The sequence below is a fragment of the Ranitomeya variabilis genome, chromosome 4 (assembly GCF_051348905.1).
Source record: "Ranitomeya variabilis isolate aRanVar5 chromosome 4, aRanVar5.hap1, whole genome shotgun sequence".
Taxonomy (NCBI): domain Eukaryota; kingdom Metazoa; phylum Chordata; class Amphibia; order Anura; family Dendrobatidae; genus Ranitomeya; species Ranitomeya variabilis.
Window position 1 is genome coordinate 125,815,689 of NC_135235.1, and position 25,177 is coordinate 125,840,865.

The 25,177-nt window shown below is 50.3% G+C and overlaps 1 protein-coding gene across 24 annotated transcripts in view; it reads left to right on the top strand.

Annotated features, from left to right (window-relative positions):
* Positions 1-15,433: 15,433 nt before the first annotated feature.
* The window catches only part of LOC143770030 (calcium/calmodulin-dependent protein kinase type II subunit gamma), a 283,897-nt gene continuing 274,153 nt past the window's right edge, over positions 15,434-25,177 (top strand). For 4 of the 24 annotated variants that reach the window (XM_077259215.1, XM_077259220.1, XM_077259216.1 and 1 more), the window contains exon 1: positions 15,435-15,821. In XM_077259215.1, the coding sequence (XP_077115330.1) occupies positions 15,757-15,821 (65 nt within the window). In that variant the 5' untranslated portion in view covers positions 15,435-15,756. Of the gene's footprint in view, positions 15,822-25,177 lie in introns of all 24 variants that reach the window. The other 20 variants (XM_077259223.1, XM_077259229.1, XM_077259224.1 and 17 more) reach the window with 9 other exon arrangements.

A 25,177-nucleotide genomic window follows, 5' to 3' on the forward strand; every position in this document is an offset into this window, starting at 1 on the left:
CTGTCATTTGTGCTTCTGTGACTCAGGTCCACCTTTGTCTTTGTACTGCCTGTTTTGAGTCTCCACTCTGTCCAGCCAGTTCAGCTTCTCTGTCTCTCCCAGGCTTCCTTGTCTCCTCGTCCAGTCCTCCCAGTGTCCTCTCCGTACTCTGTTAGTCTGGTGTCTCTGTCCTGTCCTGCTTCCTTTGTGTCTGCCCCTTCTCAGTGCTCCTTTGGTCTCGCCTGTACCCAGCTCTTACCTCTTGCTACCTGTCTCCGGGTTCCAGCTTCTGCGGCAATAGTCTCCCTTGGGTCTGCCCCTAACGCTCCCTGTATAGGGGGTGGTTTACCTGGTCAGCTCACCCTTGGGAGGTTCGTTGTCATGGATATGCGGGTCCACCCCAGGTATTCCAAAAGATCTCACAATAGGACTGCACTCGGATGACATCTGAGTGCAGTCTGATTCTCAGAGTACAGACAGGCCATGGACCCCGTTGGGATCTCAACTCCAACTCTGAAGGAGTTATTGTTCCTACGGGAAAACCAGTCCAGGATTATGTCCCTTTTGAAGTCCATGGAGTCTCGTCTCTCCGTGCTACAGGCTTCTGATCCCGGTAGTGCTTCGCAGCTGGCTACTTTTCAACAGGAGCTAGCTCAACAGCGAGATACTCAAGCCCATATACTTAATTTTATGGCTTCAGTAGATGATCGCCTTCGTGCTCTTCAAGCTTCCGCTCCCGTTTTTCCCCCGGCTTCGGTCCCTCACCCACCTCCTCGTCTGGCGAAACCTCCTCGCTATGGTGGGGATCCCAAATTGTGTAGCGGGTTTCTAAACCAATGCCAGCTCCACTTTGAGTTTCTTCCCTTGCAGTATCCCACTGACCGTGCTAAAGTAGCCTTTGTAATTTCACACCTGGAGGGTGAGGCTTTGGCATGGGTTAATCCTCTCTGGGAGCGGGATGATCCTCTCGTTTCTCAACTTTCCATCTTTCTTGATACTTTCCGCAAGGTATTTGACGAACCGGGTCGTTTGGCCTCTACCACTGAGTCCCTTTTTAACCTCCATCAAGGTACGCTGGGTCAATACGCCATCCGGTTTCGCACTCTTCCGAATTATGGATGGAATAATGAGGCTCTGGTAGGAGCTTTCTGGCGGGGGCTTTCTCCTTGGATCAAGGATGAGTTAGCGGGTCGTCATACTCCGACCTCCCTGGAGGATCTTATTTCTTTGGCGACCCGCATCGATTTACGTTTTCAAGAACGTTCTCGGGAAACCGCTAGAGAGAGAAGGTCTCCTCGTCTTCTTCCGGCTATTCCTCGTTCTTCCCGTCCTCATTCAGATTTGACTTCTATTAGTACTGCTCCAGAACCTATGCAGGTGGATCGCCTAAAACCTGTAGACCAGCGTCGGAAGGAAAGGCTAACCCAAGGTCTTTGCTTCTATTGCGGCAGTGCATCACATCTTTTGCGTTCTTGTCCAGTCAGGCCGGGAAACGCCTCCACCTAGGGCAAGTAAGAGAGGTCTCCCTAGGTATCTCTGAACCCTCTCAACCCCTTACTCTTTCTGTTCTTTTGCATTTGGGTGATAAGCGTTTTTCTGATTTTGCCTATATAGATTCTGGGGCTGCTGGGAATTGCATCCATCTCAAGGCTGTTAGGACATTGCGGATTCCGGTCAGATCCCTGGAGACTCCTCGTCAGATTGCGTCGGTCGACGGTCAACCTCTGCTGGAGTCCGTTACTTTGGTTACCGAAGAATTGGAGCTTCAAATTGGAATTCTGCACTGGGAAAAGATCGCCTTCTATGTGCTGCCTTCCTTGTCTCATACTATTTTGCTTGGTCTTCCTTGGTTGAGGATTCATGAGCCTACTCTTGACTGGCGGTCAGGTGAAATCCTGCGTTGGGGTCTCTTCTGTCAGAAGAACTGTCTTCTTCCGGTTCAACCAAGAAAACCTTCTCGTCTTATTTCTGAGTCCTCAAATTTACCTTCCTCGTATCAGGCTTTTTTGGATGTCTTCAATAAGAGAGAAGCAGAGACCTTGCCTCCGCATCGACCATACGACTGCCCAATTGATCTTGTACCAGGCTCTACTCCGCCTCGAGGTCGAATCTACCCGTTGTCTCCTACCGAGACACAAACCATGTCTGAATATGTTCAGGAGAATCTAGCTAAAGGCTTTATCCGCAAATCTTCCTCTCCAGCAAGCGCAGGTTTTTTCTTCGTTAAGAAGAAGGATGGAACCCTCCGTCCTTGTATAGACTACCGTGGTCTCAACAACATCACGATCAAGAACAATTATCCACTTCCACTCATTCCTGAGTTGTTTGATCGTCTTAGGGGAGCACGTATTTTTATGAAACTGGATCTTCGTGGAGCCTACAACCTCATCCGTATTCGCTCTGGTGACGAATGGAAAACTGCCTTCAACACCCGAGATGACCACTATGAATATTTAGTCATGCCTTTCGGCCTGTGTAATGCTCCAGCGGTGTTTCAGGAGTTTGCGAATGATGTTTTCCAGGACTTACTCTACTCCAGTGTAGTGGTATATCTGGACGACATTCTTGTGTTTTCTTCGGATCTAGCTTCCCACAGAAGACACGTCCGCCAAGTTCTGTCTCGACTAAGAGAAAACCATCTTTACGCCAAACTCGAAAAGTGCGTTTTTGAACAAACTTCGCTACCGTTTCTTGGCTATGTAATTTCTGATTCTGGTTTGCGGATGGACCCGGATAAAGTGTCTGCTGTGCTTAACTGGCCGCGTCCGCAGGGAGTAAAGGCAATTCAACGCTTTCTCGGATTCGCAAATTATCGGCAGTTTATCCCACATTTTTCCTTTCTGGTCGCTTCAATTTCACCCTTGACTCATAAAGGATCTAACCCTCACGTTTGGTCTTCGGAGGCTGAAGATGCTTTTCGCTCTCTAAAACAAGCCTTTGCCTCGGCTCCTGTACTCCGTGGAGTGGACTTGAGATCAATAAGCCCTTCATTTTAGAAGTAGATGCCTCTGCCATCGGCGCTGGCGCAGTACTTTCCCAGAGATCTTCCGGACAACTGGCTACCTGTGGTTTCTTTTCCAAGATCTTCTCCGTCTCTGAAAGAAATTACACCATTGGCGACAAGGAACTATTGGCCATCAAGTTGGCGTTGGAGGAGTGGCGGTATCTGCTAGAAGGAGCTGTTCATCCTTTCAAGATCTATACTGACCACAAGAATCTGGAGTATATCCGCTCAGCGCAAAGACTTAACCCCCGACAAGCCAAATGGTCGTTATTCTTTGCCCGCTTTGACTTTGAATTACATTTCCGTCCCGGCGACAAGAATCTCAAGGCTGATGCTTTATCCAGATCTTTTCTCGCATCCGATGCGGAAGAGGAGCCTTCACATATCGTGGATCCAAGCAAAATCATCCTTGTGGCTTCGGTTAGCATGTCTTCCTTGCCTCCTGGTAAGACCTTTGACCAGGAGAACGAGAGGACTCAAGTTCTTTGTTGGGGTCATGCCTCTAAACTGGCAGGCCATGTGGGATATAAGAAGACACTTGCTCTCATTTTGCGCCACTATTGGTGGCCATTTCTTCTTCCGGATGTCCAAGGTTTTGTCGCTGCATGTCCTTCATGTGCAAGGAACAAGGTTCCTAGACGTCTGCCCTCCGGTCTCCTGCATCCGCTTCCAGTTCCTTTGGCTCCATGGCAACATATTGCAATGGATTTCATTACGGATTTACCCCGGTCTTCTGGTCATACAGTCATATTTGTGGTCGTAGATCGATTCTCCAAGATGGCTCATTTCGTTCCTTTGCCAGGCTTACCTTCTGCTCCAGAATTGGCAAGAATCTTCATTACTCATATCTTCCGGATTCACGGTTTCCCGCTACACATTGTCTCTGATAGAGGAGTCCAGATCACCTCTCGATTCTGGCAGGCTCTTTGCAAACTAATGAACGTTACTCTAGATTTCTCTACAGCTTACCATCCACAGACCAACGGACAAGCAGAGCGCACAAACCAAATTCTAATGACTTATCTTCATAATTTTTCCAACGGTCATCAAAATGACTGGTCTGATTTGCTTCCATGGGCCGAGTTCGCATACAATAACCATATCAATGTTTCTTCTTCCAAGTCTCCCTTCTTTATCGTCTACGGGCAACATCCTGGTATTCCTCTGCCGGTACTTCCTGTCTCGGGTGTGCCAGCGGCCGATCTTCTGTCCGGGGAGTTCTCCAGGGTCTGGTGGGAGACCAAAATCGCGTTAGAACAGGCACAGGCCAGGACTAAGAGATATGCTGATAAGAGACACCTGGATCCTCCGTTATTTCAGCCTGGTGATAAGGTGTGGTTGTCTTCCAAGTTTATTCGTCTTAAAATCCCCTCGTATAAACTGGGTCCACGCTACGTAGGTCCTTTCGAAGTTTTGTCTCGTATCAATGATGTTGCCTACAAATTGAAATTGCCCACTTCACTTCGCATCCCCAACTCTTTTCATGTCTCCCTTCTAAAACCTGTCGTTTTCAATCAGTTCCATGTTTCTCCTCCTCAAACTCCTTTACCTGTCTCCGACCCAGATGTCTTTGAGGTTAAGGACATTCTTGCCATGAAAAAGTCTAGAGGTAAAACTCTCTTTTTGGTTGATTGGAGGGGTTTTGGTCCCGAGGAGAGGTCTTGGGAGCCCCGTGAGAACATACAAGCTCCTCAGATTTTATCTAGGTTTCTGTCTGGTCTTAGAAAGGAGGGGAGTAAGGGGAGGGGTACTGTCACGGCCACTCCTTCCGCTCATTCTTACCTGCTGCGGCGCGCTCCTCCTGCAGGTGCGCATCCTCTCCTTCATTCTTCTCCGCTCCCTGGTTCTCGTTTGGCGCGCGTGTGCACCGCCCACTCCAGCACTTCCTCTTTCTGATTTACAGGTGCTCTGTATCTCGTCTCTGTGATCCTGGTGGACCGTGACCCGGAAGTCCTCCAGCACTCCATGTATATAAGGCGTTTCCTTCCTCTGCTCCTTGCCTGTCTGTTATTTGTGCTTCTGTGACTCAGGTCCACCTTTGTCTTTGTACTGCCTGTTTTGAGTCTCCACTCCGTCCAGCCAGTTCAGCTTCTCTGTCTCTCCCAGGCTTCCTTGTCTCCTCGTCCAGTCCTCCCAGTGTCCTCTCCGTACTCTGTTAGTCTGGTGTCTCTGTCCTGCTTCCTTTGTGTCTGCCCCTTCTCAGTGCTCCTTTGGTCTCGCCTGTACCCAGCTCTTACCTCTTGCTACCTGTCTCCGGGTTCCAGCTTCTGCGGCAATAGTCTCCCTTGGGTCTGCCTCTAATGCTCCCTGTATAGGGGGTGGTTTACCTGGTCAGCTCACCCTTGGGAGGTTCGTTGTCGTGGATCTGCGGGTCCACCCCAGGTATTCCAAAAGATCTCACAATAGGACTGCACTCGGATGACATCTGAGTGCAGTCTGATTCTCACACCCACCTTGTGTCCAGGAACATCACCCATGCCCTTACCAACGCCATTACTGGGATTGGCCACTTAATGAACAACATGTGAATAAGCACTTGTGCGTAGGGACGCTACATTCACTGACTGCACACTGGGTGAACATTGTAGATGCCCGGGCCGGGTCCCGCCCTGGCACAGCACATGTGCTCCTCATGCCAACAATTGATGGCCCTACTTCTATCAGGGTTTCTTCCACCTCATACATCAGTTCCTGCACCCCCTCCTGCTCCTCCTCATCCTCCATCTCTGATGTGTTATCTCAGAACACATTGTCCACATCAGCTGGAAGCTCTGCAGCACTGCCTCAGCGCAGTGGCAACACACTCTGCTTAAACTGATTTGAGACAAACCACAAACTATGGCAGAGGAACACAAACCAGACAGATCTGTGGCTGTTTCCGCTGAACCTCAAACCAGGCATGATTGTGTGTGATAATGGCCATAACCTGGTGGCAGCTCTGAAGCTTGGCAAGCTCACACACGTACCATGCTTGGCACACGTGCTCAACTTGGTACTTTAGTGGTTTCTTAGAGCTTCAGGTCAAGGTACGCCAAGTCAGAACCCATTTTCAAAATTCGGCTACAGCTGCCGCCACTCTGGCGAGGCTGCAGCTGTGCATGCAAGTGCCAGCTCACCGACTGGTGTGCGACCTGTCTACATGCTGGAACTCCAAACTGCACATGCTAGCAAGGCTTTATGAGCAGCAGAGGCCAGTTGTTGAATACCAGTGGCAGCACGCCTGTCGGTGTTCTGATCATTCTCCGCACATAACAACTGAAGAGTGGGCAAGGATGTCTGACATTTGTGCAGTTCTCCAAGACTTTGAGGACTCTGCAAAGATGGTGAGCAGTGATGATGCCATAGTCAGTGCAATGATCCCGCTTCTGTGCTTACTTACACTGCTGCTGCTCACAATTAAACATGAAGCTATACATTCGGACCAGGTGGAGATGGAGAAAGACATGAGACAGGGAGATAGTACCCAGCCCATCCTCATCTCATTTGCTCAGCATGCATTAGGTAACAATGAGGAGGTGGAGGCTTAGGAGGAGGAGGAGAAACAGGAGCTGTTGGTTAGCGCAACAGAGGCTAGTTCCAGCACAACCATCGTCCTGTATCTTCTATGTGGATGGGCTGAGGAGAGGAATGAGAATGAGGATGAAAAGATGGAAAGTCATCAACATGGTAGAGACAGGGAGATGTTGGCTGTAGGGAACTTGGCACTTATGGCCGACTTTATGTACCAATGCCTTTCCTGTGAACCTCGTGTTATATTTATCTTGTTCCAAAAGAGTACTGATTGTTCATCCTACTAGACCCACGCTACAAGGAGAACTTTGCATCTCTCCTTTCTGAGGCAGAGAGGTCTTCTAAAATAGTGCTATACCAACCAAGGAGGAGAGGCGAGGGAGACACACAGCAGAGGCAGGGGTACTGTCACAACACAGCTGTCGGGTGACCTGGGACCAGGGGCTCATTTTCTGGCCCTAACACTAGGGGGCATCCTACCTCGCCCTGATCCACGGGGTACTTCAGATGATGAAGACGCAGGGGCGTCTGCCCTTGCCTTATCTCCTAAATTAGCCCTCTGTCTGTTCTCTTCCCCCACCCAGGGAGAAGGGGGCACTAGTGTGCACTGCAGTGCACCAACCCGACAAACAGGGCGACAAAGACAAGGGATATTATAGATTGTGAGCCCTCGCGGGCAGGGTCCTCACTCCTCCTTTACCAGTTATGACTTGTATTGTTTAAGATTGTTGTACTTGTTTTTATTATGTATACCCCTCCTCACATGTAAAGCGCCATGGAATAAATGGCGCTATAACAATAAATAATAATAATAATAATAATAACTGAAAACTCCACATACACCAAATATTCACTCACAAATAACAGAGTAATCTTTCCAGGTGTGGAGGAAGGGGAAGAAACCAAAATAGGAAGGGATAAGGAATTACCAAGCGTACAAACCAAACAACAGTCGCTTATTACTGCTCCAGCACTCCTTCTCATACCAACTTCTCTCCATCTTTTAGCCATGCAGCAAAAAGCTAACTCTAACGAGGATTAGAAATAGAGCCCAGATTAAATAGGCAAAAGGAGTGGCTAGCCGAACACAGCTGAGAACAGGAATTTCCAATATGGCCAATTAACCCCTGTTCTGCCAGAGTGCAATATAAACATATCTCTCTAACCTACAAAGCTCTCCTTAGTTCTCTATCACCATACATCTCCTCCCTCATCTCTGCTATAACTTCCCACTTCCAGCTACAAGACTTTTCTCTAGCTGTACCAGTTTTCAGGAATGCACTACCCCAGACAATCTGATTAATACCCAGCCCAAACATTTTTAAGTGTACTTTAAAAACATATCTCTTTTGAAAGGTCTATCACCTCAATTCACCAAGTTAAAGCTTCTCTGTTTCCCCTTTCTAAAATGTCCTCACAATCTGGTCCCTGTTATTCATTTGTCTCCACATCCTCCAAGCACCCAATAGCACTTGGTAACTGCACTTAGACAGATGCTGGCTGATGACCAGATCATGCAGCTTTCCTTGAAAACCCCTATTAATTATAATGATGGCTTCACCATACTCTACAAGCACTTTTTACCTATCGTGTCCACCCTATTTCCTTATAGATTCTAAGCTTGCAAGCAGAGCCCTCACTCTTTCCATAACTGTTGAACTATGTGTTACTCAGTAATGCCTTTATTGTCTGTATATGACCCCACTAAATTGTAAAGTGCTGTGGAATATGTTGGTGCAATATAAATAAAATTATTATGTATATCATTGTTCCTTATTACATAGTGTTTTCTCTAGTTATATATAGTGTTGTCCCTTATTACATAGCATCCTCTCTTTTTATGTATAGTGTCATCCCTTATTACATAGTATTCTCTATTGCTATGTACAGCGCCATCCATTATTAGGGTATGTGCACGCGTTGTGGATTTTCTGCGGATCCGCAGCGTTTTTTGCGGTGCAGAAACGCTGCAGATCCGCAATTGATTTACAGTACAATGTAAACCAATGAGAAAAAAAAAATGCTGTGCACACTTTGCGGAAATTCCGCTGCGAAAACGCTGCGGTTTAAAAGAAGTAGCATGTCACTTCTTTTTTGTGAATCTGCAGCGTTTTTGTACCCATTCCATTATAGAAAATCGCAGGGGTAAAAAACGCAGCAAATCCGCAAGAAAACCACAGCAAAAACGCACAAAAAACTCTGCGGAACCGCACAAAAACGTGACAAATCCACAGGTGCGTTTTCTGCCAGGAGAGGCAGAATCCGCACCAGAAATTCCTAAGCCTAATCCGCAACGTGTGCACATAGCCTAACAGTGTCCACTCTTGTTATACATAATGCCGACACTTATTACATAGTATTCTGTCTTATGTATAGTGCTGTACATAAGGGAATAAAATGGCGCAGCGTGCTCTGTCTCCTCATGTCTACAAATATACACCAGAACACCTGTGTATTGATCACATTATAAAGTATCACAGGGTGGCAGTCAGGGATGAGGTACTCTTCTCTTGTGCCTCGGCACAGGGGGCACAAGTCAAAAATAAACTTTTTACTCAACAATAAATTGGCGGGGATTATATAGCGTAGATAGCAGTCACACAACTTGATGAACGTTTCCTTCACAATATATATAATTTTCCACATACAACCTCAACTCCTTCCTCTTTACTCGCTTGTTCTCTATCTTTACCGCTCCTCTTTACTTCACCACAGCCCAGCTCAGTATTATAGTCCAGTTAGTAAGAGTCCTATTCTCAACCCTCAGTTCTGCATTTTCATTTCCCTCACGGGGACTGTATTTCCAGTATGGCCAGTCCTTATATCCTCTGCTAATGAAGCTCTGGAAGTCCCTCCTGGGGCACTCCTTGTCTTACATACAGTACTCTGTCCCATCTAGGCCAGTTACCTTTGTTAGTTTTAAACTCTTGGCAGTACTGCTTGGTGTCCTCTCTCAGGACCCATGACTAGTGTTGAGCGATACCGTCCGATACTTGAAAGTATCGGTATCGGAAAGTATCGGCCGATACCGGCAAAGTATCGGATCCAATCCGATACCGATACCCGATACCAATACAAGTCAATGGGACTCAAGTATCGGACGGTATCCCTGATGGTTCCCAGGGTCTGAAGGAGAGGAAACTCTCCTTCAGGCCCTGGGATCCATATTAATGTGTAAAAGAAAGAATTAAAATAAAAAATATTGCTATACTCACCTCTCCGACGCAGCCTGGACCTCACCGAGGGAACCGGCAGCGTTGTTTGCTTAAAATTCGCGCGTTTACTTCCTTACGTGAAGTCCCGGCTTGTGATTGGTCGCGTGCCGCCCATGTGGCCACGACGCGACCAATCACAGCAAGCCGTGACGTAATTTTAGGTCCTTCAGGATTTTAAAATTACGTTCTGGCTTATGATTGGTCGCGTCGCGGTCACATGGGCGACGCGACCAATCACAAGCCGTGACGTCACGGAAGGCTGGACACGCGCGCATTTTAAAATGCGCGCGTGTCCTGCCTCCCGTGACGTCCCGGCTTGTGATTGGTCGCGTCGCCCATGTGGCCGCGACGCGACCAATCACAGCAAGCCGTGACGTAATTTTAGGTCCTTCAGGATTTTAAAATTACGTTCTGGCTTGTGATTGGTCGCGTCGCGGTCACATGGGCGACGCGACCAATCACAAGCCGTGACGTCACGGGAGGCTGGACACGCGCGCATTTTAAAATGCGCGCGTGTCCAGCCTCCCGTGACGTCACGGCTTGTGATTGGTCGCGTCGCGTCGCGACCAATCATAAGCCAGAACGTAATTTTAAAATCCTGAAGGACCTGAAATTACGTCACGGCTTGCTGTGATTGGTCGCGTCGCGGCCACATGGGCGGCACGCGACCAATCACAAGCCGGGACTTCACGTAAGGAAGTAAACGCGCGAATTTTAAGCAAACAACGCTGCCGGTTCCCTCGGTGAGGTCCAGGCTGCGTCGGAGAGGTGAGTATAGCAATATTTTTTATTTTAATTCTCTCTTTTACACATTTTTACATTAATGTTGTTTCGATACCGATACCCGATACCACAAAAGTATCGGATCTCGGTATCGGAATTCCGATACCCGCAAGTATCGGCCGATACCCGATACTTGCGGTATCGGAATGCTCAACACTACCCATGACCAATCGATCACTCTGTCTTTCGGTCACTGCTCTCCTTCCTTCCACTAGGATCTTGCTATCCTCTTTCATGGTCTCCTGTCACATTACGGACACTCACATACTGCGGCACTGCTGACTGATCAGACTTTAGGTCTTCTTTCCACATACACACTAGATCTTTCTGACAGGAAACTGTCTATCACCCTTCATCTCAGCTCCTCCCGTTATGGGCTAGTCCCAAACTTTATCTCACCCTACTGTTGGGCAAAACATATTAGGGCTGTCCCACACGTCCAGATAATTCCGGTACCGGAAACAATCGGTACCGGAATTATCCGTGTCCGTGTGCCCCTGCGTTTCTGGTGAACATCAGTGTGGCACACGTGTGCCGCCCGTGTGCCCACTGGGTACCACATGCACCGTGCTGGGTACCACACGTACTACCAGCATCTGGTGCTGAATCCGCAATTCATATGTTCCCTGTAGCAGCGTTTGCTGCAGAGAAAATATGAATAATAGTGTTTAAAATAAAGATCTATGTGTCCCCCACCCTCCCACCCCCTGTGCGCCCCCCCCCGCTGTTCTGAAAATACTCACCCGCTCCCTAGTTGGCTGTCGCTGCTTCCTGGTCTGGCCCCATCTTCTCCTGTATGCGGTCACGTGGGGCCGCTCATTTACAGTCATGAATAGGCGGCTCCACTCCTATGGGAGGTGGAGCCACATATTCATGACTCTAATCGTCGGCCCCACGTGACCGCATACAGTAGAAGGGGCGGCCAGCACAGAACACGGCGAGGGAGGCGGGTGAGTATTTTCAGAACAGCGGGGGGGCGCACAGGGGGTGGGAGGGCGGCGGACAGATAGATCTTTATTTTAAACACTATTATTCATATTTTCTCTGCAGCAAACGCTGCTGCAGGGAACATATGAATCGCGGCTTCAGCACCATGTGGGGGGGACAGCGCTTACTGTAGCGCTGTCTCCTGCACGCCACACGGATTGCAAACGTAGACCGTCCGTGTGTGGTCCGTGTTTTACACGGACCCATTGACTTTAATGCGTCCTTGTAATACGTGCGCTCCCACGAACACTGACATGTCTCCGTGTTTGGCACACGGAGACACGGTCCGCAAAAAATCAATTACATCTGCACAGATGCATTGATTTTTATGGGTCTACGTGTCAGTGTCTCCGGTACGTGAGGAAACTGTCACCTCACGTACCGGAGCCACTGACGTGTGAAACCGGCCTAACACCATTAGCGCATGTCACAGTTCACATTACACTTGTTCTTCAAGGGGAAAGTGGGCAGTATGTCCATCTCCTTACAACATGACTCCTAATAGGACCTCCCAAAACATCATGCGATTGTTGTATGATACATTGGGAGCTAGGGGCCACATGTACTGTAAGGCTATGTGCACACGTATAATGGTCCACTGCGGATTTTTCCGCAGCGGATTTGATAAATCTGCAGGGCAAAAACGCTGTGTTTTTGCTGCAGATTTATCGTGGTTTTTCTGCAGATTTCATTGCGGTTTTACAACTGCGGTTTTCTATAGGAGCAGCTGTAAAACTGCTGTGGAATCCGCAGAAAGTGACAGGCTGCGGAATGTAAACCGCTGCGTTTCCGCGCGTTTTTTTCTGCAGCATGTGCACAGCGTTTTTTGTTTCCCATAGGTTTACATTGTAATGTAAACTCATGGGAAACTGCTGCGGACCCGCAGCGTTTTCCGCATCGTGTGCACATACCCTTACTGCCCAGGGCCCTGGCTACCCTTAAAGGGTCGCTGACAGCTGATACCCACTACCCGATCCACAGGCCGCCTGAAGTTACCGCGTTTAATGGTTACTACTTAAAGGTAATCTGTCACACCAAAATTCGCCTATAAGGGTACCGTCTCACAGTGGCACTTTGATCGCTACGACGGCACGATCCGTGCCGTGCTGTGTCTGACACGCAGCAGCGATCAGGGACCCCGCTGAGAATCGTACGTCGTAGCAGATCGTTTGGAACTTTCTTTCGTCGCTGGATCTCCCGCTGTCATCGTTGGATCGGTGTGTGTGACACCGATCCAACGATGCGTTCGCTTGTAACCAGGGTAAACATCGGGTTACTAAGCGCAGGGCCGCGCTTAGTAACCCGATGTTTACCCTGGTTACCATCGTAAATGTAAAAAACAAACAAACAGTACATACTCACATTCCGGTGTCCGTCAGGTCCCTTGCCGTCTGATTCCCGCACTGACTGACTGCCGGCCGGAAAGTAAAAGCAGAGCACAGCGGTGACGTCACCGCTGTGCTGTGCTTTACGGCCGGCACTCACAGTCAGTGCGGGAAGCAGACGGCGAGGGACGTGTGACAGACACCGGAATGTGAGTATGTACTGTTTGTTTTTTTTTACATTTACAATGGTAACCAGGGTAAACATCGGGTTACTAAGCGCAGCCCTGCGCTTAGTAACCCGATGTTTACCCGGGGACCTCGGCATCGTTGGTCGCTGGAGAGCTGTCTGTGTGACAGCTCCCCAGCGACCACACAACGACTTACCAACAATCACGGCCAGGTCGTATCGCTGGTCGTGATCGTTGGTAAATCGTTTAGTGTGAAGGTACCTTTAGCTTATAGGCGAATTCCCTTTCAGGGGACCTGTCATCAGGTTTGGCTGATATAAGATATGGCCACTGCCTTTCAGGGCTGATATACAGCATTCTATAATGCTGTATATAAGCTCCTGGTCTGACCTGAAAGATAAGAAAAATAACTTATATAAGGGTATGTGTCCACGTTCAGGCTTGCTTCAGGCTTTGGTCAGGATTTTATGCAAGTAAAATCTCGACCAAAACTGCACCTGAGGTCACTGGCAGGTCACCTGCGGTGTGCCTGCGTGTTTTGCTCATTGTAGCAACATGCTGCGTTTTGAAAAAACGCACCGCGTATGCGTTTTCGCGGCAAAAACGCATGCGTTTTTAAACGCATAGTGGAGTCGGGATTTCATGAAATCCCCTCCACTATGCTGTAACATCTGGACGCTGCGTTTTTGACGCTGCGGAAAAACGCAGCGTCAAAAACGCAGCGTTTCCTGAACGTGGACACATACCCTTATACTCACCCAGGGGGCAGTCTGGTCCGATGGGTGTTGCAGGTCTGGGTTCAGCGCCTCCCATCTTATGATCGCTGCCATCCTGCTTGCTTCATGGCTCCCCGGCATCGCGCTCCTGCGCAGACGTACTTATCTGACCTGTTTAGGGCAAAGTACTGCAGTGCGCACTGGGCCTCTCTGACCTTTCCCGGTGCTTGGGCACTGCAGTACTTTACTCTGCCTTCAACAGGGCAGATAAGCACGCCTGTGCAGGAGCGCGATGCCGGGGAGCCATGAAGCAAGCAGGAGAGTGGCGATCATGAGAAGATGGGAGGCACCGGACCTGAAACAGCCATCGGACCGGACTGCCCCCCCGGGTGAGTATTATAAAACTTATTTTTTTCTTTCAGGTCGGGGAAGGGGGGGGGGGGAGCTTATCTACAGCATTATAGAATGCTGTATATCAGCCCTGAAAGGCAGTGGCCGCATCTTATATTGGCCAAACCTGCTGACAGGCTCCCTTCAAATAGCTGCCTGTCGTGGACCTAGTCACGATGGAGATCAGTCGGACAGGTTCGTCTCGGACAGCTTCTCCCCGCCTGCTGTCGTGCAGTGATAGATGTCTCACTACACACAGGTGGGAAGCGACCGGTCACCCTATGGGTATGTGCACACGTTGCGGATTCATGTGCGGATTTTTCCGCGCAGATTCAGAAAAATCCGCAGGTAAAACGCCCTGTGTTTACCTGTAGATTTACAGCGGTTTTTGTGAGGCTTTCACCTGCGTTTTTACACCTGCAGATTCCTATTAAGGAATAGGTGCAAAACGCTGCGGAATCCGCACAAAGAATTGACATGCTGAGGAAAATGAACCGCGGAATTTTCCGCAGCATGTGCACTGCGAATTTGGTTTTCATGGTACTGTAAACCGCATGGAAAACTGCTGCGAATCCGCAATGTGTGCACATACCCTATGGCAGCGGTTGAGAAGCTGCTAGGAACCTGCCTGTCTGAATAGTCTCCAGCAAGGCTATATCCCCGGCAGCCATTAACCTGTACTTTTCTCTGAAACGCCCCAGCGTCTCATTGTTAAACATATATGGCTGGAATTGTGTAGCCAGTGCCTGATGCATGTGGATCAGGTAGCGTGTATTAGCTGTCAGGTTACATCGCTGTGATATTATCCTTATCCGAAATATAAAGTCTGCCCCGAAAATAAACTCTATAATTTATATTATTATAGCAACACTTCTCAGGTAAAAATGGACATTTTTCACAGCAACCAATCCGTGGCCACCTTTCATGTTCCATTTCAGGGAAAGCATAAAAGCGGAGTTGTCATTGGCTGCAGCTTTCACCTATGAGCTGCCACTATTGTAGAACATTTCTGTTGACTGAGAAAACGAAAGCGACTAATAATCGGCTGCGGCTGTAGCAGGTTAATAACGGGCAGAGTCGTGTCACTTCTGAATTTGCGTTTTCTGCATCGTGTGAACGGTGATACAATGACGGCTCCCGCAGCACTGACAGATTACTGCTGCTATGACGCCGGTCTTCTGTTCCTGGGAAAGCCGAGTGACCGCACACATAACTGCAGCTATAACAGCGGGCTCCCGGTATGCGGCTGTGCCCCGCTCCTGCCGCCCCCAGTGTGTGCGTCCCCTCCCCCGCCGCGCTCCCCCTTCTCTCCTCCGGGCTGGGCGTCCGCAGGAAGGGGGGCGTGTCCCGGGGAAGTATCGCGGTGCTGCGCTCCCTCCTCCTCCTCCTGGGGCAGCAGTGACAGTGCACGGCCGGAGCCCAGTGACACGAGTCCTCTCCGCAGGGTCACCCAGGGAGCCCGCGGGCAGCATTCAGCAGCCGGAGCTGAGCGGAGCCGGGCAGCAGGGGAGGAGACGGAGGCTGCGGGAGGGAGGGGAAGCAGGAGCCGCCCCGGAGAGGGAGGGGGACACGCAGAGGAAGAAGCAGAGGAGCTCTCGCCCCGGCTACACTGACAGCCCGCAGCCCGCCCGATGCCAGATTGGTTCCCCGGGCATTAGTATGGCCACCACCGCGACCTGCACCCGCTTCACGGACGAGTACCAGCTGTACGAGGAGCTCGGCAAGTAAGAGACAAGAAGGGGAGAGGGGCACTGCGGGCAGGCACGGAGCACACTGATGGGCACCATAGGCTGCTGGAAGGGGAGGGTCAGTGGAGACCTGGCAGGGGTACAAATGGGCACACTATATCTGCACAGCAGATTCTGCATGAAAGACTGACCCCCAAGGGGCACAGTAGCGTGGGCAATGAAGGGGTCGCAGAAGACGGGACTGTGGGGAAGAAGTGACGTTTCTGACATATCAGGGTTGTGCATGGACACAGTTAACCTGAGACTGAATCAGTGGCACTGGTGTAGACATGGCACAGGGTCAATGAAGAGCAGGGGCCACGTCTGGGGATCACGGAAGAGCGGGGGCTGTGCAGGAGGGTGACGGAAGAGCGGGGGCCACGTCTGGGGATCACGGAAGAGCAGGGGCCACGTCTGGGGATCACGGAAGAGCAGGGGCCACGTCTGGGGATCACGGAAGAGCAGGGGCCACGTCTGGGGATCACGGAAGAGCAGGGGCCACGTCTGGGGATCACGGAAGAGCAGGGGCCACGTCTGGGGATCACGGAAGAGCAGGGGCCACGTCTGGGGATCACGGAAGAGCAGGGGCCACGTCTGGGGATCACGGAAGAGCAGGGGCCACGTCTGGGGATCACGGAAGAGCAGGGGCCACGTCTGGGGATCACGGAAGAGCAGGGGCCACGTCTGGGGATCACGGAAGAGCAGGGGCCACGTCTGGGGATCACGGAAGAGCAGGGGCCACGTCTGGGGATCACGGAAGAGCAGGGGCCACGTCTGGGGATCACGGAAGAGCAGGGGCCACGTCTGGGGATCACGGAAGAGCAGGGGCCACGTCTGGGGATCACGGAAGAGCAGGGGCCACGTCTGGGGATCACGGAAGAGCAGGGGCCACGTCTGGGGATCACGGAAGAGCAGGGGCCACGTCTGGGGATCACGGAAGAGCAGGGGCCACGTCTGGGGATCACGGAAGAGCAGGGGCCACGTCTGGGGATCACGGAAGAGCAGGGGCCACGTCTGGGGATCACGGAAGAGCAGGGGCCACGTCTGGGGATCACGGAAGAGCAGGGGCCACGTCTGGGGATCACGGAAGAGCAGGGGCCACGTCTGGGGATCACGGAAGAGCAGGGGCCACGTCTGGGGATCACGGAAGAGCAGGGGCCACGTCTGGGGATCACGGAAGAGCAGGGGCCACGTCTGGGGATCACGGAAGAGCAGGGGCCACGTCTGGGGATCACGGAAGAGCAGGGGCCACGTCTGGGGATCACGGAAGAGCAGGGGCCACGTCTGGGGATCACGGAAGAGCAGGGGCCACGTCTGGGGATCACGGAAGAGCAGGGGCCACGTCTGGGGATCACGGAAGAGCAGGGGCCACGTCTGGGGATCACGGAAGAGCAGGGGCCACGTCTGGGGATCACGGAAGAGCAGGGGCCACGTCTGGGGATCACGGAAGAGCAGGGGCCACGTCTGGGGATCACGGAAGAGCAGGGGCCACGTCTGGGGATCACGGAAGAGCAGGGGCCACGTCTGGGGATCACGGAAGAGCAGGGGCCACGTCTGGGGATCACGGAAGAGCAGGGGCCACGTCTGGGGATCACGGGAGAGCAGGGGCCACGTCTGGGGATCACGGGAGAGCAGGGGCCACGTCTGGGGATCACGGAAGAGCGGGGGCTGTGCGGGAGGGTGACGGAAGAGCGGGGGCCACGTCTGGGGATCACGGAAGAGCAGGGGCCACGTCTGGGGATCACGGAAGAGCAGGGGCCACGTCTGGGGATCACGGAAGAGCAGGGGCCACGTCTGGGGATCACGGAAGAGCAGGGGCCACGTCTGGGGATCACGGAAGAGCAGGGGCCACGTCTGGGGATCACGGAAGAGCAGGGGCCACGTCTGGGGATCACGGAAGAGCAGGGGCCACGTCTGGGGATCACGGAAGAGCAGGGGCCACGTCTGGGGATCACGGGAGAGCAGGGGCCACGTCTGGGGATCACGGAAGAGCGGGGGCTGTGCGGGAGGGTGACGGAAGAGCGGGGGCCACGTCTGGGGATCACGGAAGAGCAGGGGCCACGTCTGGGGATCACGGAAGAGCAGGGGCCACGTCTGGGGATCACGGAAGAGCGGGGGCCACGTCTGGGGATCACGGAAGAGCGGGGGCCACGTCTGGGGATCACGGAAGAGCGGGGGCCACGTCTGGGGATCACGGAAGAGCGGGGGCCACGTCTGGGGATCACGGAAGAGCGGGGGCCACGTCTGGGGATCACGGAAGAGCGGGGGCCACGTCTGGGGATCACGGAAGAGCGGGGGCCACGTCTGGGGATCACGGAAGAGCGGGGGCCACGTCTGGGGATCACGGAAGAGCGGGGGCCACGTCTGGGGATCACGGAAGAGCGGGGGCCACGTCTGGGGATCACGGAAGAGCGGGGGCCACGTCTGGGGGATCACGGAAGAGCGGGGGCCACGTCTGGGGATCACGGAAGAGCGGGGGCCACGTCTGGGGATCACGGAAGAGCGGGGGCCACGTCTGGGGATCACGGAAGAGCGGGGGCCACGTCTGGGGATCACGGAAGAGCGGGGGCCACGTCTGGGGATCACGGAAGAGCGGGGGCCACGTCTGGGGATCACGGAAGAGCGGGGGCCACGTCTGGGGATCACGGAAGAGCGGGGGCCACGTCTGGGGATCACGGAAGAGCGGGGGCCACGTCTGGGGATCACGGAAGAGCGGGGGCCACGTCTGGGGATCACGGAAGAGCGGGGGCCACGTCTGGGGATCACGGAAGAGCGGGGGCCGCGCGGGAGGGTGATGTAAGAGCGAGGGCCACGTCTGGGGATCACGAAAGAGCGGGGCCACCTCTGGGGATCACGAAAGAGCGAGCGCCGCGCGGGAGGGTGATGTAAGAGCGAGGGCCACGTCTGGGGATCACGAAAGAGCGGGGCCACCTCTGGGGATCACGAAAGAGCGAGCGGGGGCCGCGCGGGAGGGTGACGTAAGAGCGAGCGGGGGCCGCGCGGGAGGGTGATGTAAGAGCGAGCGGGGGCCGTGCGGGATGGTGACGTAAGAGCAGGTGTTACATACCGTTCAAAGTTATAAGTAAACTACACACTGGGCATTGAGAAGGGCGGCACAGGCTGGGCCGAGTTGGGAATTTGATGCATGCTCCAGATAGGTGTAAATTGACGTATAAGGCGGCCTTCACACTGAGTTCTTGGTGAGTTTTGTTGCACTGCGTATTTTCAAACAAATACAAGTAATTACTTAATATATGGAGAAATAATGCAGAAAATCTGCAACACTAAACACTCACCAAAAGCTCCTAGTGGGAACGTAGCCCAAGACTTCCACCTTCTAACTGCTGAGACATTGACTCTAGTAAAAAAGATGAACATAAGCAGGACATCCAGACCGAGAAAAGGCGACCTAAGAGGAGTGAAATCTAATGTAGGCAGAATTCGTTTATATGGGGCATAGATGGAAGGGTAGACTGTCAGAATGATTAGAGCAGATTGTGTGAATTACGACTCGTATGTTTATTAGCAAATGAATAACAGTAGTCTAGTAAAATTAATAGGGTAATTTGTGCATGTGCCTTTAAGAACAGGCAAAGACAGTGCCTGAGACATCCATAATAAGTGGAAAGGCTGCCAAACTACCTGTGTATACAGAACAAGGCAGACAAGACACTCACGAAGATCACGCACACGCAGAGAGCCTGAGGGTAGAGGAATTGGCTAGTCACTTTGGAAGCCCTGTTGGAGGGGGGAAGAGAATCCTGTGGTTAGGGAATTGTGGGCAGCGCCAGGGCACCTACTGTGGGTTTTCGACCCCAGGTACAGGGCAGATAAAGGTGCCAAGAGGAGAAGCGCTGAAGCATGAATGGAATAGTGTGTGCATGTGTGCATGCTGGCGCAGCCAGACACAGGGCGCTTTCTGCATAGTGACATTGATTAGTGACCTGACAGATGAGCCAGTATTATTATTATTTATTGTTATAGCGCCATTTATTCCATGGCGCTTTACATGTGAGGGGGGGGTATACATAATAAAAACAAGTACAATAATCTTGAACAATACAAGTCATACCTGGTACAGGAGGAGAGAGGACCCTGCCCGCGAGGGCTCACAATCTACAAGGGATGGGTGAGAATACAGTAGGCGAGGGTAGAGCTGGTCATGCAGCGGTTTGGTCCAGTCCAGTATCAGCATATTGACAGCACCATGTTTCCGCACACAGAACAGCAGCTTCTGCCTATTGGGAAGGATAGGGACCACTTACATTGCAGCCATAGACAACAGGACAAAGACATCTGCTTCCATGCCTGTGTTCTTGTGCTGCATTCTCCTCATTCATGGTAATAGCTGAATGTGCCATTGTATACCAGAATGTACAGAATGTATCGTGAATGATTGTTTGAGCTGCTCCGCTGGCACGTACCACGCTGCACATGTATGTTATCAGGGAACCAGACCCAAAGGCCACAATGATGTGTGTTTGCACAGTAGAATTAATCTCCAGTTCCTGTTCTTGGTGAGAGTTGTGAATGATAATCTCTTCTGTCCACACCAGGGTTAACAGATAACACACACTCCTGCCAGACATTGGTGTAATCCTCTAGACATTGGTGGCAGAACTTACAAGAAAGAAGTGTACAAGACTGGTGGTTATCTGTACTCATGGGCACAAGGTGCCAACCAGGAGATAAGCACTGTCCTGCTCTGTGAAAGGAATGGGATGTTTATTATTATTGTTATTAGATCATTATCTTTAATTTATAAATATTATCTGTTAGTCACTGGTGTCACCCAGGCCCCATCACCTTCTCTCCAGTAGTAATGCCCCTGGGTCTCCTGGTTGTATGCAGATATGTTGCTGTGTGCAGTCTTTGTTCAGTCCTTTGTCTTCTGGGCAGGAGTGTCACCGCGGCTTCACCTATAGGACACAGGTTATGTGCAGAGTACATCCAGCATCCAGCATTCAGCCATAATCCCTTTGTTATCAGTGTGGCGGAGGCGGTGAAGCCGAGTGAGCCTTCCCTCATGGACGCTGGTGGGTCCTGTTTTCCCACATGTACATGGCTCTTGTGTTCACTGCATTGCAGAAGGTGTCTCCGTCCAGCCTCACTGCCATTGTCTGTCTGTCCTGCAGGTGAATGAAGTGAGAGAATGTCCCTGAAGGTGCGTTGTCCTATCAAGCACACAGGCGGGACATGGATACCCAAGATTTTTGATCTTTGGTGTAGCTGACAGCAAGGGAAGGAGAGTGAATATTATGCAGTGTCATTAGTCTTTGTCATAGCACTGCCATTAACCTCCTCATTGCTGGCAGGCATGTCACAGGCTCGTCGCTTCAAAGGATAATGAATATGTGTAATACAAATGTGAGAAAATTGCATCCTTAATTATTTCTACATGGAATCTGCTCTGGTAATTGCCCCTTGCGTTGCTTTCGTAATATTGTCTTTTAATGATAAGACCATGAGCCATAAATCGTGTGGCCCTGGGTTTTACGCTAATAGAGCATCCTTATCAGGGTGTTTTATATGCGGTCACTGCGTTTATTTGTGCAAGGAGATAGGAGTGAGCATTATAATGGACTGCACTTTAGAAGCCTACAACCCAAGACATATACTTCCTTCTTATTGTTGAGGTAAACAGTAAATCTAGATATTGTGCTGTATATATAGGGTGTTTTCCCTGCCTTGTAGACAGAGAACACTACTTTACAGCAGTAACCAAAGGTTACATCTTCACACCCCAAAGGTCTCCTGTTTCCTAGGATCAGTGGTGCAACATTTCTTGAATCCTCTGTGGCAAATTCTCGCCATCCCGCATTAACTTTAGTGAGATAAAATGCAGTAACTATACCAAATGTACAATATGTGCCACATTGCATATTTATACCAAGCAATAACCTCCTGTTAAAAATTCCCTGATATATCTGTTACATTGGTGTGTTTTTTTCCATAGAAAAGTTTTAAGAACAGAATTTTTTAAAATTCTGCTCACACTGCGTCCCGGGACTTTTTCCTGGATATGCTATTGTCATTTTTGTAAATTACATTACACCTTGCCTTCTGTGTTTTTTTGCAGTGCTGTAATGATTTCCCATGGAAGTAGATTTAACCCCCTCCACCTCTCTTGTAGTGTGCTTTGCATGTGGTAGGATCCTGCGCTGGGCGCACCACAACACACAGCTGAACGTGAGCTACAGCTAGGTTCACCTTTGGTGCGACCTGTAGTGATACTGTATGAATGTCTCTTCCCTAGTGCATTGCATTGATGAGACATACAGTGCCTTGCGAAAGTATTCGGCCCCCTGGAACTTTTCATTTTTTTTTGGTGAAGAATCAACAACAAGTGGAACATAATTGTGAAGTTGAACAAAAGTTATTGGTTATTTTAAATTTTTGTGTAAATTCAAAAAACTGAAAAGTGGGGCGTGCAATATTATTTGGCCCCTTTAATTTAATAATTTGTTGCGCCACCTTTTGCTGCGATTACAGCTGCAAGTCGCTTGGGGTAGGTCTCTATCACTTTTGTACATGGAGAGACTGAAAATCTTGCCCATTCTTCCTTGGCAAACAGCTCGAGCTCAGTGAGGTTTGATGGAGATCGTTTGTGAACAGCAGTTTTTAGCTCTTTCCACAGATTCTCGATTGCATTGAGGTCTGGACTTTGACTTGGCCATTCTAACACCTGGATACGTTTATTTTTGAACCATTCCATTATAGATTTTGCATCATGTTTGGGATCATTTTCTTGTTGGAAGACAAATCTCTGTCCCTGTCTCAGGTGGTCTTTTGCAGACTCCAATAGGTTTTCTTCAAGAATGGTCCTGTATTTGGCTCCATCCATCTTCCCATCAATTTTAACCATCTTCCCGATCCCTGCTGAAGAAAAGCAGGCCCAAACCATGATGCTGCCACCACCATGTTTGACAGTGGGGATGGTGTGTTCAGGGTGACGAGCTGTGTTTGGCATATCGTTTGGCATGTTGCCAAAAAGTTCTATTTTGGTTTCAACTGACCAGAGCACCTTCTTCCACGTTTGGTGTGCCTCCCAGGTGGCTTGTTGCAAACTTGAAACAACACTTTTTTATGGATATCTTTGAGAAATGGCTTTCTTCTTGCCACTCTTCCATAAAGGCCAGATTTGTGCAGTGTACGACTGATTGTTGTCCTATGGACAGACTGTCCCACCTCAGTTGTAGATCTCTGTAGTTCATCCAGAGTGATCATGGGCCTCTTGGCTGCATCTCTGGTCAGTCTTCTCCTTGTTTGAAATGAAAGTTTAGAGGGACGGCCGGGCCTTGGTAGATTTGCAGTGGTATGATACTCCTTCCATTTCAATATGATCGCTTGCACAGTGCTCCTTGGGATGTTTAAAGTTTTAGAAATCATTATGTATCCAAATCCGGCTTTAAACTTCTCCACAACAGTATCACGGACCTGCCTGTTGTGTTCCTTGGTCTTCATGATGCTCTCTGTGCTTCAAACAGAACCCTGAGACTATCACAGAGCAGGTGCATTTATACGGAGACTTGATTACACACAGGTGGATTATATTTATCATCATTAGGCATTTAGGACAACATTGGATCATTCAGAGATCCACAATGAACTTCTGGAGTGAGTTTGCTGCACTGAAAGTAAAGGGGCTGAATAATATTGCACGCCCCCACTTTTTAGTTTTTAATTTTCCACAAAATTTTAAAATAACCAATAACTTTTGTTCAACTTCTCAATTGTGTTCCACTTGTTGTTGATTCTTCACCAAAAATTTACATTTGGTATCTTTGTTTGAAGCATGATATGTGGGAAAAGGTTGAAAAGTTCCAGGGGGCCGAATACTTTTGCAAGGCACTGTATTGGTGGTAACATACTAGTAATCTACCTGCAGGCTGAACGTCTGATTCACCGATCATTCAAACAGGAGGAGCAAGTATGTTGCTCCCTTTAAATGAACGTGCTATGTGAAGTCTACAGAAAACTGTAGACTTCACATAGCACGTTCATTTAAAGGGAACAGCAGGATTTACTCCTAGGAGGTATCGGCTTCCTAATTCCATTTTAATGCTATCTGTATTATCCCTAAAGGTACCTTCACACTGAACAACTTAACAACGATATCGCTAGCGATCCGTGACGTTGCAGCGTCCTGGATAGCGATATCGTTGTGTTTGACACGCAGCAGCGATCAGGATCCTGCTGTGACATCGTTGGTCGGAGCTAGAAGGCCAGCACCTTATTTAGTCGCTGGATCTCCCGCAGACATCGCTGATTCGGCGTGTGTGACGCTGATTCAGCGATGTCTTCACTGGTAACCAGGGTAAACATCGGGTTACTAAGCGCAGGGCCGCGCTTAGTAACCCGATATTTACCCTGGTTACCAGTGTAAATGTTAAAAAACCAAACACTACATACTTACATTCCGGTGTCTGTCGGGTCCCCCGGCGTCCGCTTCCCTGCCCTGTGTCAGCGCCGGCCGGCCGTAAAGCACAGCACAGCGGTGACGTCACCGCTCTGCTTTACAGCCGGCGCTTACAGTGCAGGGAAGCGGACGCCGGGGGACAGACACCGGAATGTAAGTATGTAGTGTTTGTTTTTTTTTACATTTACACTGGTAACCAGGGTAAACATCGGGTTACTAAGCGCGGCCCTGCTCTTTGTAACCCGATGTTTACCCTGGTTACCCGGGGACTTCGGTATCGTTGGTCGCTGGAGAGCTGTCTGTGTGACAGCTCTCCAGCGACCACACAGCGACGCTGCAGCGATCGGCATCGTTGTCTAGATCGCTGCAGCGTCGCTAAATGTGACGGTACCTTAAGGGTATGTGCACACGTTGCGGATTTCCTGCGGATCCGCAACTTTTTTTGCGGTGCAGAAACGCTGCAGATCTGCAAGTGATTTACAGTACAATGTAAATCAGTTGTTAAAAAAAAAATGCTGTGCTAATGGTGCGGAAAATTCCATGCGGAAATGCTGCGGATTAATAGAAGTAGCATGTCACTTTTTTGCGGATCTGCAGCGTTTTTGTACCCATTCCATTGTAGAAATCCACAGGGGTAAAAAACGCAATAAATCCTCAAAAAATCCGCAGCAAAACCGCACAAAAAAGCGTCAAATCCGCACCTGCGTTTTCTGCCAAGAGATGCAGAATCCGCACCAGAAATTTCTAAGCCTAATCCGCAACGTGTGCACATAGCCTAAATGATACAGCAGTGTGTTTAAAAATGTTATCTTCTCCATGTTTGCGTGTATTGGACTCTTCTGGGACCTCTGTCAATCATTGCAGTAGCGGGCTGGGATCACACCTACAGTGGTGTGACTGACATCCCAGTGGGTGCAGGGTGAGGATAAAGGAG